Raw genomic sequence first — 16,653 nt, forward strand, 5'->3', positions numbered from 1 at the left:
GTACTTATGACGCAGGAGTAAATGGGAGTGTAGCCCAGAAAGTTGCACAAACACTTGCTCATCCTATGAGACTTCACTTTGTGTTAACACGGTGCTGGTGAGGTGGGAAAATGTAACAAAAGTGGTAAGGCGGGGTCCCACAGACTTTTAATATTAGATTACGTATTGTTTAAGATTCTTCCTTACAGTCTTGTTCTGTATCAGACTCATGGTTACTGACTAATTCTAAATCAATTTCACTATCATCATCTCCGCTAAATGGCTCCTTGTCTGTCAAAGTGTCATCTATAAGTTGACGTAACTCTGTTCTTCCTGCTCATAAGTCATCTGGTAAAAAAAAAAAAAAGATATTATTATTTAGGCCTCCAGGAGTCGAAAGACTCAACGTGGGAGGTCCCTCCTAGGAAACACAAAGTCTATCATACCACTCCTTAAACTCATTGACCGATCTCACTCTCACCACTCTATCAGGCAATGCATTCCATGGTTCAACCCCTCTCCATGCAAAGAAACCACTCCTCACCCTCTTGCTCACAGTTTCCTTTCGTAACTTCCAGGGATAGCCCATTGTCATCACTCTCTCTCGCTGTTCAACCAAGCAAAAGAACTCCCCAGTATCAACCCTGTAACCACCTCTCAACAATTTAAAAGTCTCTATATCACCTCTCCTTCTTCCCACCAAACTCTGCAGTCCACATTCCCTCAGCCGATCCTCATAACTAACATTGTACAGTCCTGAAATCATCTTTGTTATCTGCCTTTGTACCCTTTCCACAGTTAATTTATCCCCTTCAAATCCTGGGGCCCAAATCTGAGAACAATAGTCTAAGTGTGGTCTGATCAGGGTCTTATACAACAGAATGATATCTCTTTTATCTCTGCAGGTCAGCGTCCTTCTCATTATTGCAGCAATCCTTTGTGTTACCTTCATCACCTTTGCAATATGTCCCCTGAATTTCAGGTCTCTATCAATCATCAACCACACATCTCTTGTCTATCCTACTTTCCTCCAGTATATATCCTTCAATAGAGTATGCAGCATCCCATCGACGCTGCATTAAACCAACACCCACAATTCATTTGCCCATCTGCCTAGCTCGGGGGTTTCCAACCTTTTTGTTTCCTAGAGCACATTCTAAAATACCGGTAGGGAAACGGGCATCATCTATTTTTTCAAGCAAATTTTTTGAATTCTTTTGTTAAATGAATACATACAAAGTTTACGTTATAATCAAATGTTTCATTACTTAAAAGTTTACATTATATAAAAATTTAAATATATACATGTAAGTTAGTGTGATATTTGGCATTGCATTTCATTGGCCAGTGCTTCATAATTAGGAGAATATGATGATATTCCAGTTCTTAAACAGTCATCAAGATGCTCATCAGTGAGTCGTGATCTATATTTTGATTTTATGATATTGATGATTGAAAACAATGGTTTGCAAAGGTATGTGAAACCGAAAAACGATTTTATCTTGTACGCTGCTCTTTTTAAGAATGGAAACTTTTTCCTATCCACTAGATTCCAGGAGTTTTCATCTGTTATATGGGATTTTAGCATAATGTCATTCTGAAGATCCAAAATTTCTAGCTCCAGTTAATCAGCATTTACTTGAACAAGCTTTGCAATACATGCAGCTATTTCCATTATATTTACTTGGCAAGTAAAAGGATTGATAAAAAAGGAGATCATTGGCTCAATGAAGTAAATTCCTGAAATCTCTTTTCAAACTATCCTTCAACACGTTCATTGCCAATCACGCGATATCGCGTGATGCAAGTTCTCGCCGGTCGGCCGATCACGCGTTATCGCATGGCCGTCGCTATCAAGTTTCTAAGCAGAATAGTATAGCGGCCACAGCGAAACGGTGCGTAATATTTATATTGGCCACTAGGGAAGGGATCGACTTTCGTGGAGTGGGGATGGCCGCCAGCCATTGTCTATTGTTTATGTTAGCCAGTGCGCACAGTGGCGGCGTTTGGACAAGGCGACGATGCGAAGATTTTGTTTAGTTATTTGTTGATTTAGCATGCTTGAAGTTTGGTTTTTATTTATTTTGAGTATTGTTTTTGTCTTTTTTTTTAGTAAGTTCCCTATAAATGTTGATTTTTGATAATTATTTTTTTCTATTTGTACGTTATTTTTAAAAATTCTGTGATTATAAAAGACTGATAATTAAAGTTATAATTATTATATTTAAATGTTTTTTATTTGTAAAATATATAACTTATTTGACCGAATTACATATCACGCGATATCGCGTAATAGATATTTAGAGTACATAAATCCTATGTACATAATAATAAAAGCATACATATAAATAATATATTAACTTATTTTGAGCACAATAAAAACTAAATAAAAAAATATAAAAAATTTGGCCACCACATGAAATTCCAATTTTCAGCTTGGCAATGAACGTGTTAAGCACTTGAAGATGTTTAACAAATGGTCACAAGTTAAATTCACTATCGCCTACCATTTTTTTCATATTTGGGAAATGAACGGGAGATCCCATCTACAGATGTGATATCCAAAAATCCAGTTTTGCTTTAAATGAGTTTACAGAGCCTATCATTTTAGCAACATGTCTATCTTTTCCTTGCAACTCCAAATTTAAAGAATCTATAATTTTAACACTGACTGGGAGGAAACAATATGTTTCCTCCCAGTCAGTGTTAAAATTATAGATTCTTTGTCTTTTACTTGATTCACTCATTTTAGGATTAAAAATCAAAATATTTCAAAAATTTAAGCACAAGACACCGTTAAAATTATGCGCATATAACTAGCAACAGATAATGAACAACTTCAAATGTGTGCCTACTTTACATTGTATGCATTTAATACTGGTCATGTGTCATTAACGCATGCATCATATAGCATGCCACGAATTGTTGCGTGATGTGCACGTGATTATTTCAAGCTATACGGCACACACAAATTGGTCGAAGGGCCAATGGTGCCCACTGGCATAGGGTTGGGAATGCCTAGTCTAGCTTACTCAAATCTTCTTACATGACCACCACATCTGCACTATTATTAATAACCCTTCCCAGCTTCACATCATCTGCAATCTGCTGACAGTGTCATTGATATAAAGGTTGAACAATACAGGTCCCAGTACTGAGCCCTGTGGGATCCCACTTGTAACCCTCTGCCTCCTTGAAACTCCCCCACCATACACAACTCTGATACATATCGGACAACCAATCCTGAATCCAGTTGACCAACCTGACATCCAAACCCATGTGCTGCAACTTAAATATCAGCTTATCATGTGGCACCCTGTCAAATGCCTTTGCTAAGTCCAAGAAAATGACAGTATATGCCTTTCCCTCATCTACTGCTCTTGTAACTTTGTTATAAAAGGCTAGCATATTACTAAAACAAGAGCGCCCCCCCCCCCATCCTCACAAATCCATGTTGACTCTCACAGATAACATTATCCTCATCTGCCCAATGTTGTATATGGTCCCTAACTAATTTCTCCAAGATCTTAACTACTACTTATAACACACAAACTGGTCTATAATTAGACACTTCCAGTCTGCTACTGCCCTTATGCAATGGCACTATCTTACCTTCCTTCCATTCCCTGGGCACCTTTCCTGTAATAAGAATTTCATTGAAAAGCCAGGTCAAAGGAGCTGTCAGTTCCTTAGCACATTCTCTCAAAACTCGTGGTGAAATACCATCCAGTCCCACAGCTTTACTGACATCCACAGTACTCAGTATTTGTAACACACTCTCCTCCTGCACCTCGAACTTGCTCTATCCCTCTAGTATTAAAATTTACTCCTCCAGGATGAAATACACCAATAAAGTGTTCATTGAACAATTCCACCATCTCCTCTGCATCGGTCACTCTATTCCCATTTTTATCCCACAGTGTCCTTCTTTCACAATCATTTCTCCTCCTACTGGCCACATAGCTAAAAAATTCCGTAGGATTTTTTTTGGATCTTAGGGCCAGTCTCTTCTCATATTCCAGTTTCGCCTTCCTTACCATACTAGTCACTCTCCTGGCCTGTGTCTTATATTCTTCATGCATCTGTTCTTCACCTGTCTCCTTATATCTCTTCCATAGCCTCTTTTTCACCTGCAGCTCTTGTTTAATATTGTTTGTCATCCATTTTGCAGCTCCTGTTTATTATTTTGTCATCCAAATTGTGTCCTCTTCTTCACTTGTAGAATACAGCTTACTATTGCTGCTAACAAATATTCCTTCAGTTTCCCAAGCACTAATGATATCCTGGCCTTCCAATTCCTCCCTCCATGAAACTTCCCCAAGTTGATGTCTAAGACTATTGTAATCACCTGCCTTATAATTCCACATATATTCCCATCTCTTTGATACTCCTGCATGTTTATTCATCTTCCAAGTCAAAACCACATGGTCATTCTCTCCAACTGGTGGGAGAGAGAGATGTCATCTCACTTATTATCAGCTCTTCTGATGCTATAACCAAATCCAAAACTCTTGAACCTTTTGTTCCCTCTATTACATGTTGCCTAAGATATTTGCCCCTCAAGAATTCTAGAAATTCCATTCCCTTGTTGCTGCATGCATCTTCCTCTCTCCAATTTACTGCTGTAGTTAAAATTTCCCATAACAATCATTCTTCTTGCACTTGCCAAGCTCAACTTCCTAAACATCTCCTGGTCCCCACCGTCTGTGCTCCTTGGTCTGTAGCAACACTCCACTAAATATCCTGTTCTGCCCACCTCTACCTCACACCATATGATTTCAAAATCCTTAGTGTCACTGCCTTCCAAAGCCTCCACTCTTAGAGGACTTAAGTCGTCACTTATCATAAGCAGTACTCCACCACCACACTTTCCCTTCCTATCCTGCCGAAAAATGTTGTACCCTGCTACTTCTATTCCTGTTATTATATCCTCTTCTGTCAACCAAGTTTCAGTGATCCCAATAATCTTTGGCCAGGCTGATATCAGTGCCATCAATTCCTCTCCTTTATTCCGGATACTCCTGGCATTGGTGTAAAGCATAAAAATGCCATTGTTTCTATACCCAGCATTATCCCCTCTAGACTCTACTGGGCTCAGCTTTACCTGATGTCATCCCCCTTCTCCCAAGTACCCATTCCCACAAGAGGCCACCCCTGCTACCATCCACCCTAGGATGCACTGACTCGTTCAGAACAGCAGTCTCTCCAGATGCCTATGTCCATCCTCATTCAAATGCAAACGGTCTCTCGCATACAATTCCTCTCTGTCCTCAAACACCCTCCAAGCATCCACATATTCCAATCCTCTCTTTTGACACATTCTAGCTATTATGTTATTCAATATTACTGCTCTTTACTATCATTCTTGGCAACACACACACACACTATCTTTCCTCTCTGTGTCTTCTTTTGCACAACCTCAAGCAAGAATCTCATATCTCTCGCTGCCCAATTTACATTACCTGTCATGTCATTTGTTCCTACCATCACAATCATCTCATCCACTCTTTCACCCCTCTTAATTGCCATAGCCACACTTTCTATTGTTCCTCCAGGCAAACACTCCTCACGCATCCTATCTTGCACACCACGGATCATTGAGTCACCATACATTACACCTCTTACCATTCCCTCTCTCCTACTGTTTCCATTCTCTCCTCTTCTATCATTCCCATAACACACTCTCATTCCCTCTCTTCCACTTATCCTATTCATCCTATTCTCTCCTCTTCCATCATTCCCATATCTCTCTCTCATTCCCTCTCTTCCACTTATCCTATTCTCTCCTCTTCTATCGTTCACATAATCTCTCTCCTTCCCTCTCTTCTACTGTTCCCATTCTCTCCTCTTCTATCATTCCCATACCTCTCTCTCTCTCTCTCTCATTCCCTCTCTTCTATCATTCCCAAACCCCTCTCTCCTACTGCTTCTATTCTCTCCTCTTCTATCATTCCCAAAACTTTCTCTCACTCCTACTCTGGGGGAGGGGGCATCAGGACTTTTAGGAAAAAGAATAGCTTCCTGCTTCGTCCTCATTTACTGTTTGTTGTGCTTGCGTGCACGTGTCTTGTTTTTATGTTCCTGTGAAAATGGCAACGTGACGTTGCCGAAATATTGAAAGTGTATTAAAATTTATTTTAATGTATATCCTAGTATATGTTGTAATTTCCTTAAGCAATTTAATAAAAATAAAAAGATAAAATCTACAAAAATAGGCATGAAAAACTTACTGCATTCTCAATGGAAAAACTGTAGAATAAGTAAAATATTTGTTATTTTAGACACAGTTTTGAGCAAATGTAGCAAATTAAATTTGTAAATAGATAATAGAATGGACCAAATAGGTATCACAAGCTGAATATATGGAATGTGAGAGAAATTAATTGACACACCAAACTGGTAGTATACAAACCAATCTTATGTAACTGAAAGTTGGATTAGAAATAAGACACTTGATCAGAGACTAGAGAAATGACAGTTCTGAGAAAAATTAGGGAAGTGAAGACATGGTATTGTGTATGTGGAATCATTAAAAATAAAGATATTAGAAGGAAACTTGACATTGTTAACATTCAGAAATGTGTGAATAAATAAAGCTAATCTGAGATGGTACAGTCACTTAAGTAGAAGGGTTAGCAAAACAGGTGTTTGATGCCAGAATAACGTGTAAATTATCTCATCAGTGGGAGCCAGATCCAGAAGAGATACCAAGGTTGAAGTAATGCAGAAGTTATATATTTCTCATATAAAAATAGTGAAAAGGTGAATTACCTTATTATTAAAATATTACTTTTAAAATTCCTTCTGGATTAGAGCTAGTTGAGATACTATAGCAATTAATGTGAAGTCATTAGCTTCTATATATAAGTAGCCTAGTTGTGAAGATACTTCACTGAGAAACTTTGTTTGCTTACACTTATAAAGGATTAAACAAGAATATGATTTCTTGGTATCTTTAATTTAATTTATAACCAAGTGAAAAAATTTTCGACAACTAGCTCTAGTCCAGAGTATTTTAATAATAAAGTGTAACTCTTTATTACTTCAACCTTGGTATCTCTTTTAGGTCTGGCTCCTACCGATGAGACCTCAGTAAAGATCGAAACCAATCTGGGTAGTGGCACTTCCCATAATTCATAATTATACACACCTGAAAGGATGTGTGCTTTGCATTATGGGACATTAAAGCAGTTAATCTGTGATCATTAGCCTTTATCTGTACAAGTAGCCTAGTCAGGAAAATATTTCATGCAAACTTAGTTTGCTTACACTTGGATAAAGGATTAAACAAGAATATAATTTCTTGCAAGTTTAATTTAATTTTTAACCGAGTGAAAAAACTTTCAGAAACACTGCTAATGATTAAAAAGTCTTAAAATTATTTTTTAGAGGATTAAAAAAATTTTTTTAAAAATTAAAAAGAGAGAGAATACTTTTTCTGGATGAATGCAATATTGTAATCTTTGAATTTGTCAAAACTCATGGTCATTGCAGTTACTGTTCATGTTCAGATTAAAAATTGAGCAAATTTCAAAGCAAGAATGAAAAACTATAATTCTGTTGGCAGTTGAATACTTTAGATTGAATATGATACTGAATTGTCTGAAGTTTGCTGTGTGTGTGTGTGTGTGTGTGTGTGTGTGTGTGTGTGTGTGTGTGTGTGTGTGTGTGTGTGTGTGTGTGAACAAGAAAGCATACTGATACATTAAAGGTTGAATATACCCATAATACACTATCACTGTGGATGGACAAAGTGGTTATTTTTTATATATGTCGCTGGCCTGGTTGGCCAAGTGGTTAGCATATCTGCTGTTCAGCCAAAAGGCTGCAGATTCGAATCCTGCCATGGCATGGATGTTTGTAATTATCTGTGAAAATACTAGTGATGGTGGGCAGTAGATGGCGTTGGTGTAGTTGATGATAGTAGTTGCAGTTGGTTGTAGCATGGAGACATGGAGTTGTGGAGTAGGTGCCCTACTTCAATAAGTCTTTGGACTCCCTGGAGCAGTAACAAATGATGATAATAATAATGTATAAATTAATGTTGGTTATTATGTTTATTGAAATTCACTACAACCTACATTAAATATTTATGAGCTCAGAATAATAAGTGTCATTTGTTTTATTCAGGGTGATTGTAATATACGTTACTTTGAAGTCACAGATGAGCCTCCATATGTACACTATATTAGCACATATCAATCAATTGAACCTCAGAGAGGTATGGGTTTAATGCCAAAGCGAGGATGTGATATTCATCAATGTGAAATAGCCAGGTAAATGCTACTTTGTGTTTGTGTTTAGAAAAGGAACATGACTATAACATATTTTAACAGTATTTTTTGTTGTTGTCTTATTATTATTACCTAATTGAAATGGCTCTCTTTTAAGAGAGATCTTACTACTTAAAAAAATAGTGTGCACTTCCATAACCTGCAGTTAAAAGTGAATTTATATATTTTCTTGGCACAAGACTCCTAACCCACATTTTTAGAGATTTATATTTAGAACATTTGGACTGTTTGAGAGAGAGATTTCTCATTGTTCAAATTGCAAGTTTGAAAATACCATATTGCATAAATTTTAGCATTCTGTGGATGATGTAAAATTTATTCAATACAGTTGTCCTACTTGAAGGCACCTGTCTGAAGGTATTGTCTTAATCAGATTTTATTTGCATACCCAATATGTGTATAGTATTATTATACAATAGTTGCTAACTACTAGCAGATAAATCTAGAATAACTGATATTTTTAAAACATTTACATAATATTTTAATGGGGGAAAAAATAATACTTTGCACTTTAAAAGGAAATTTTCCCAAGTAAATTTTGAATAAAGTTTTTCTCTTCTTTTGAAAATTAAAATTATGTTTTCAAGTTGTATTCCTCTGTAATGATGAATTCAGAAGAATGATACTTGCTTTTTGTTTGGAACATTTATTAATTCTTAGTAGGCAGTATTGCATGGAGGAGGAGGAGGGATTCTATCTTTAAATCTAGTCTTTCCTCTGCAAAACAGATAAATCGACCAGTGAACATTTTCCTGTTTGTCCATTTTGGAAAGAAAGTTTTTCCAGAACTTCTGATTATTATTTTTTACTTTGAGAGTTAAAAGAGGTTGCTGATATTGCCACGATGCACTCAAAACGATGTTCTTTTTTGCATTTTTGAAAATTATGGAGACAACTACCATGTTTGAATAAAAACTTTAGTTTAATATAACTAAAATCTACACACAACACTTTATAAACAAAATTAAAAACATAACACTCGATAAAGACGACTTATTAGTTAGTTTCGACGTTTCTGCCCTTTTCACTAATGTCCCCATCAATGACACAATTCTCCTACTACAGAACAAATTTCCGCCCGACATTACGGCTCATGTACTAAAGTCCGGTTACTTTGTGTGGCAAAACAAATTCTACCTACAAAAAGAAGGTACAGCCATGGGCTCACCACTATCTCCCCCAATCGCTAACTTCTACATGGAAACTTTTGAGCAAAGGGCTCTTGATTCTGCCACGCTAAGACTGACAGTCTGGCTTAGATACATTGACAACATGTTTGCGATCTGGCTGCACGGGCGACATATGCTAAACACATTCCTCAGCCACCTGAACAAACAACACGAACGCATACAATTTACCATCGAAATCGAAAACCAAAATTCACTCCCGTTCCTAGACACACTAATCACACGTCTTCCTTCAGGCAGTCTATCCTTCACGGTCTACCGAAAACCGACTCGCACTGGCCAATACATACATGCTAATTCATACCACCACCCATCATAAAAATATGGAGTCATTAACACCCTTAAAAACAGAGCCACAACTATTTGCTCTAACCAGCAAGCCCTGAAACAAGAACTAAACTCATTAGTGACACATTCATAAATAATGGCTATAACAATAATACTGTTAATAAAATACTCTATAAAACTACAACAAAAACGAATCTAGATTACAGTAAAACCATAGCCATCCCATACATTAAAGGGTTATCAGAAAAAATCAACAGAATCCTACAACATTATGACCTCAATGCCACCTTTAAACCACCCGCTAAACTTAAAACCATATTCAACTCCTCTCCTCCCATTAGCACATCCTGTCTATTGCATCCGCTGCACCTGTAACTTACTGTACATTGGTGAAACAGGACAGACAATCCCCATACGCAAGAAAGAACATATTAGACACATTAAATATAACCATTATGGTGAAGCAGACCTCTCAGACCATGCACTCAAAACCTTACACCAAATCAACTGGAAAAGCACCTGCTCCTTACACCGCACAAAAACTTGGTACGAAAGGAAATTTAAGGAATCCTGTGAAATCCTGATAAACCACCCAAATATCAACAACAAAGATGGCATGAAAATTCCAAGGATCTGGATGACACACATTCAGCTGACCTAATATGAAAGATCCAGCATAAGTCAGGACTCTAGCCAATCCTAGCTAGATTTAGAAACCATTCCATACCAAATGGCTGGAATGATGTTAATATATGTATATAGTAGACAACTAATAATAGGACTCTAGTGTTGATGTATAATTTTTTTTTTTAATACTTTTTTTTAATTAATTTTTTTTTTTTTATTTATTTTTTTCTCACCAGAGGTCAGGCCAACAATTGTTGTAGCGGTTGGTCAGTGTCTTTAACAAACCAGTTTGATTGTAGTATAGCTTGTTTCCTGTGTATAGTTGTATGCTCCAGAAGATGACCTTGACAGAAAGGTCGAAACGTCGAATGTAGATTTTAGTTATATTAAACTAAGTTTTTATTCAAACACGGTAGTTGTCTCCATAATTTTCAAAAATGCATTCAGATCACTGTGTAAGCCTAAAAGAAAGGATGTTCTTTTTTGTGCAAAAGATGTAGGTTGAATCTTGTCAAGGATGCATGAACAGTTTCTCATTAGTCGAGTTAGTCTCTTTCATGTGGAGGCAGAAGTTTTTGTCTTATCCCCTTCTATAAACTTGTTTTTTCTCCTACAAAATTACAAACCAGTCAGTAAACAAAATAACATATTAGTTTCTTTGTTCATCAAACAGAAATAATATTCCTGCCTAATGATTTTAGCTGTTTCAGCATTAACTCTAAACACCACAACTCTTTAAGTTGGCCAGTTTCTATTAGGAGAATAACTACAGTTATTACAGAAAGCTAGTTGGTTTAATGCGTGTGATATTTAATATACTGAATTATAAAAACTCAGGAAAGATCAGTTTCATTTTTGTTTTGAAAATGCTGAAAATATTTCTTGAAAAGCTCTTGATTTTCAATGGAATGTATAGAAAACCTGGCTTCCTGTCATTACAGGAATTATTGTTCTACTCTGGAATGTAAAACCCTCTCTTTTTTCTTTCTTTCTTTTAACTCTTTTCTTCTGGCTATAGGTTTCTCCCAATTCTCTCCATCTGTATACCATCTTCTCTCAGGTCTTCCAGCTGATCTTTTACCTTCATATGGTGACCACTGCAGTAAAACTTTTGTCCATCTATTGTCCTTGAGTCTTGTGATGTGTCCCACCCATTTCCATTTCTTTCGAAATATGTTTTCTCCAATATCTAAAAATTTTGTTTTCTCTCTTATTTTTTCATTTCTGATTTTATCTCTGGCCTTGTGTTTAGCAGACTTCTTTCCATTCTTTCCATTTTTTGCGTTTTATCTATTATTTTATTTTTGATTGGCCAAGTTTCTGCTCCGCATGTCATAATAGGCAATACACATTGCTTGAGCAGTCTTGCTCTGTTCTCAGGGCAAGACTGTAATCGGATTTTATGTAAAATCCAATTATAGTTTATCCCTGGTTTCCACATCTTTAACTACAACTGAATATTTCTCTCCACTGTATGGCATAAAAGAATAAATCTTGTTATCCCTATTATCTCTTAAAAACTGTCACTTGTCTCACCTCTTTGCATCCTGGAGTTCCCACCCTTGGAGGAATCGATGTCATTATCTTGGGGGGGGGGGGATTAAAAACTCTCTCATTTAATTATAAGAGAAACTTTCAGTCATAAGATTGAAAATTAAGCAATCCTGAGATATATAGAAACAGTTCTATATCTCAGGATTGCATCCTGGAGTTCCCACCCTTGGAGGAATCGATGTCATTATCTTGGGGGGGGGGATTAAAAACTCTCTCATTTAATTATAAGAGAAACTTTCAGTCATAAGATTGAAAATTAAGCAATCCTGAGATATAGAAACAGTTCTGCACAGCAAGCAAATGTTATAGCCTAGCTGCTATAAAATTATGGGGACAGTGGTATGGCCAGAAGCAATCCCATAATATAGATATTAGCTATCTTAACATCAGCCTTATTAAGATTTACTCAAGCTATCCTGTGCAGGGGGGGACCATCACTAGCACCAGCAAAATAAAATTAAAATTAAAATATCATAGTAAAAAAAAACCCTCCTAAGTACAGTGTATCTCGCTAAACTGAACTTCTTTAGTCCAAACTACGGTTTGAAAGGAAAAAAGAAAGTTTTATTTATTACGTATTATTTTGTGCACTATTATTTTTATTTAATAATTATTATTTTAAGTATTATTATTTATTTTATTAATATAATTACGGCTATTATAGCCTATTTTTGTTTAGGAGTGTCCCTTATTTTAATACATTGGCTAACATTACTCATAAAAGGGGGTATAAATATTTTAGGGCATTATGGGTGATATAGAAGGCAATTATGGCAGAATAAAAGAGGTGGAAAAATTTTGTACATACCTTGTTTTTGGTTCTATGATGCCTTCCAATTCCAAGATCCTGTTGAAGGTTGTTTATAAGCGGGTGTGGGGGGAAGGAACATGGGGGTGTGTTTTATTTCCCACCTCAAAACACACCCCCATGTTCCTTCCCCCACCCCCATTTATAAACAACCTTCAACAGGATCTTGGAATTGGAAGGCATCATAGAACCAAAAACAAGGTATGTACAAAATTTTTCCACCTCTTTTATTCTGCCATAATTGCCATCTATACTCACCCATAATGCCCTAAAATATTTATACCCCCTTTTTTGAGTAATGTTAGCCAATGTATTAAAATAAGGGACACTCCTACACAAAAACAGGCTATAATAGTCGTAATTATATTAATAGTGTTTAAGAGGAGTAACATGGGAATTTTCCCAGAAACTGTACTTAATTTATTTTATTATTATTACAGTACAGTATTTTTTTTCATACTGTCGATTGTACGGTTATAGTGTAGGCCTATTTTGATTTATTGTGTGTTCACGTTTGCTTGGGAAGCCATAGAACCTGAAGCAAGGGCATCATGGAAAAAACTGTGACTTTCTAGAATTTACCGAAATAACTACGGTGATACACAAAAAGAAGAAATTCAAAACATACATAATTTGGTTAAAAATATAAATCCAGATGTTGAAATTTCACAAACAGATTTTACGGAATGGATTACAGGTAGAACTGATAGTGAATTTGAAATCTAATCAGATGCTGAAATTACAAATATGACGCTACAGAATGAATTAGAAGATGATGATGACGATAAAGAACTCGAAGAAAAAAAAATAAAACATGAAGAGGCAGCTGACAGTTTTAATATGTATAGAATGGGCTAAGCAGAATGATACGCCATTCCACAAAATTTTATTGCTAATGCAGCTCCGAGAAGAAGCATTCAGAAAAAGTTTAGCTTCCAAGAAGCAAAAGAAAATCAGTGACTTTTACAAAGAAATTTAAAAAAAAATTTTTTTGTGTGTTATTTTGTGAAACGTTTTTTGTGTTGTGTACAAGAAAGTGATATTTTTTTATTAAGTTATGTTATGTACTGAACTATGCAATTTTATTAAATCAGAATCCTCAACAATACAGTACATATAAACTAAATTTTTTACTAAAATAAACTTGTATTATTTTTTAAGTTTTACAGTACAGTAGCTTTTTTTTCTATTAGTTACTTCATTTATTTACAGAATTAAATTGATGTACCATTAGAATCTGATTATTTTTGTCTTAAACACCAGTTATTGTCTCTTGGGGAGGAAATTCGCTAATCCGAACGAGCACGGTTTTTATTAGTTCGGATTAGCGAGATACCACTGTACTTATTTAGCTGAAATTCCAAGATGTCATGAAATATTCTAGAGGCTACTGAAGAAGTTTCAAAATGGAGGAAAGAGTGTTGTGAAAGAAATCAGAGATGATAAAAGATGATGATGCAAGTCTAGCTGATCCTACAGGATCAGCTAGACTTGCATCACTTGCAGACGCAAACTTGACTTGTTTGTCTGTTTGCTTACTTGGGAAATGGAGTAAAACCAGGTTTAAAATTGCTTGGTATTTTTAACATTTATGCTACCCAAGGTAAAATACTTTCTACATTTATATCTCCTCCAGAGATTTTTATTTAATAAGGTTAAAACACCTTATGGCAACTTGTTCTGGTAAAATACTTGTAGCCTCCGTATTACTAAATCTTGGTATTTCTAGCCTAGCTCCCACTGATGAGACTTCAATAAAGGTCGAAACCGGTCTGGGTAGTGGCCCCTTGCCTTTAATACAAAACATCATGCATCCCCTTCTTGGAGATGTGTTTTGGCATTAAGGGTAAATATTAAGATTAGTGATCAGAGCTTATACCACCTTTACCACGAGTTGCCTTGGTCTTGCACTACCTGTAGGATCAGCTAGACTTGCATCACTTGCAGGTGCAAACTTGACTTGTTTGTCTGTTTGCTTACTTGGGAAATGGAGTAAAACCAGGTTTAAAATTGCTTGGTATTTTTAACATTCAAAGAGTATTCCTGATAAAATTTATTTTATCAGAATTTCCATAAGGAGATGTGCTTTGCATTATAGGATACTAAGGTAAGTGATGTGAGGTTATTAGCTTCTTTATACAAGTTGCCCCAGTCCTAAAAATAGTTCAGGTGCAAACTTGTTTGCTTTCACTTGGATAAAGGATTAAACCAAGAATATAATTTCTTGGTATCTTTAATTTATAATATATGTAATTAAGTTTTGTAGATTTGGAAATGGCAATGAAAAGGTGCCAAGAAAAAGGATGTTCAAAAAACACTACAATCATATTGTATAAGAAGGATATTGTATTGAGCAATACAGTCTATATTTGAGTTGTAATTCAGGTTAGAATTTAAGGAAGTACAAAAAGATGAGTGTGATGTAAAATCAGATATAAGACAAGGGTGCACATTATCTCCACTCTTATTCATTGTCTGATAAAGAATTGGAGATATCAGACTTAGCTCTTGCTTTATGCAGATAATTTTGTGCTCCTAAACAAATTCAGCACATCTCTAGGATTCATTAACTTAAATAACCATGACAAATTTGGTATGAAAATCAGCAGGCCAAATCTGTGAAAAATTGTAGGGGCCAGGAAAACTTCAACTGTATTCTTAGTGGAGATTTTATTTGGGTACAGTTTTAGGAGGCAAATTAAATGTGGAAATAGACAACAGAATATACAAAATCAATATGGTGGGAAGCCAGCTGAATAAATTATATGGTATTCTAGAGAAATTAGCCATAACACTGTTATGGCTAAGTTCAAACCAGTTTTAACCTAACTAATAGCTGAGTTAGAAAAAAAAGCATTTGATTAAAGGTCAGATGAAAGTCATATTAGAAATAAAGCATTCATCAAAGAACAGAGGCTTCTGCGAAAAATTAAGGAAGCAAAACAGATGGTAGCACTGGCAGAATCATATTAAAAATAAAGATGGTAAGAAGGAACTTGATATTGTTAGCATTCAGGAAATGTGTAAGCACAGCTAATCTAAGGAGGTATGGTCACTTAATCAGAATGGAAGAAGAAAAGTGGAATGGTTAGCAAAAGTGTTGGATGCATGCCAAGATAGCAGGAAGGAAAAAACAGAGGAAGACTAAAGTCGATGTAGATCAATGGAGCTGAAGTGCATATATTACAACGCTCCTGTCAACAAAATTGTTGACAGGAGCTTTGTAATATATGTAACGTAAACTTAATCATATAGTACCGTGTACTTGATGGCATGTATTAGGAAATTGATAATAATGTTGAATTATAAGAAGTTGAATATGTTATTCATGGGAAAGAGGTCTAATATAATCAATTAAAAATGTGGGTTAATTGCAAATTATTTTGTCAAAAGATCAAGACCATTGCTTTTGTAGACTGAGTCATTATCAAATTCCTGCTATTTACTTTCAGTGGATGTGCAGATGCATTTATAGAACTATATGAAAAGTTTACATTATTACTGACTTCATCTAAATAACTTACCTCGCTTATTCTGTTATCTGTTATAACTTTAAAAATATTGTCACAAGTTATATTTTAGTCTTTTAAGATTTTGCAAGAATTTTCTGCATGTCTGGAGAAAAGTGATCATGTACTCAAGACCACTCGATTACTTTCTACATGTAGAGAGAGAGATGGTGTGGTAAATGCAAAATTCTCTGTATAAAATGTAGCTGTATAAATTCCATATCCTTCCCTCCCTGTGGTTATTCCTCCTTACAATTTGTCTCCATAGTTGAAGTTTGCCAATGCATGCCTTCTACATTCTCCCTTATACACTCTAGCCTATAACGGCAACCAACTATATATTTCATCTTGTTGGACTCTATCTTCCACCAAATAGCCTCAAAATTCCTGTTCTCATGAGGTACTTC

At 35.7% G+C, this 16,653-nt stretch overlaps 1 protein-coding gene across 3 annotated transcripts in view; it reads left to right on the forward strand.

The window, feature by feature from the left end:
- Positions 1 to 16,653, forward strand: part of LOC150101764 (coronin-1C-like) — a 218,952-nt gene that overhangs the window by 103,312 nt on the left and 98,987 nt on the right. For all 3 annotated transcript variants that reach the window (XM_090399832.1, XM_090399833.1, XM_090399831.1), the window contains exon 7: positions 8,110 to 8,255. In XM_090399832.1, the coding sequence (XP_090255958.1) occupies positions 8,110 to 8,255 (146 nt within the window). The remainder of the gene's footprint in view (positions 1 to 8,109; positions 8,256 to 16,653) is intronic.

The sequence above is a fragment of the Typopeltis vanoorti genome, chromosome 11 (genome assembly GCF_054136105.1).
Source record: "Typopeltis vanoorti isolate ZY-2024b chromosome 11, IOZ_Tvanoo_1.0, whole genome shotgun sequence".
Taxonomy (NCBI): Eukaryota; Metazoa; Arthropoda; class Arachnida; order Uropygi; family Thelyphonidae; genus Typopeltis; species Typopeltis vanoorti.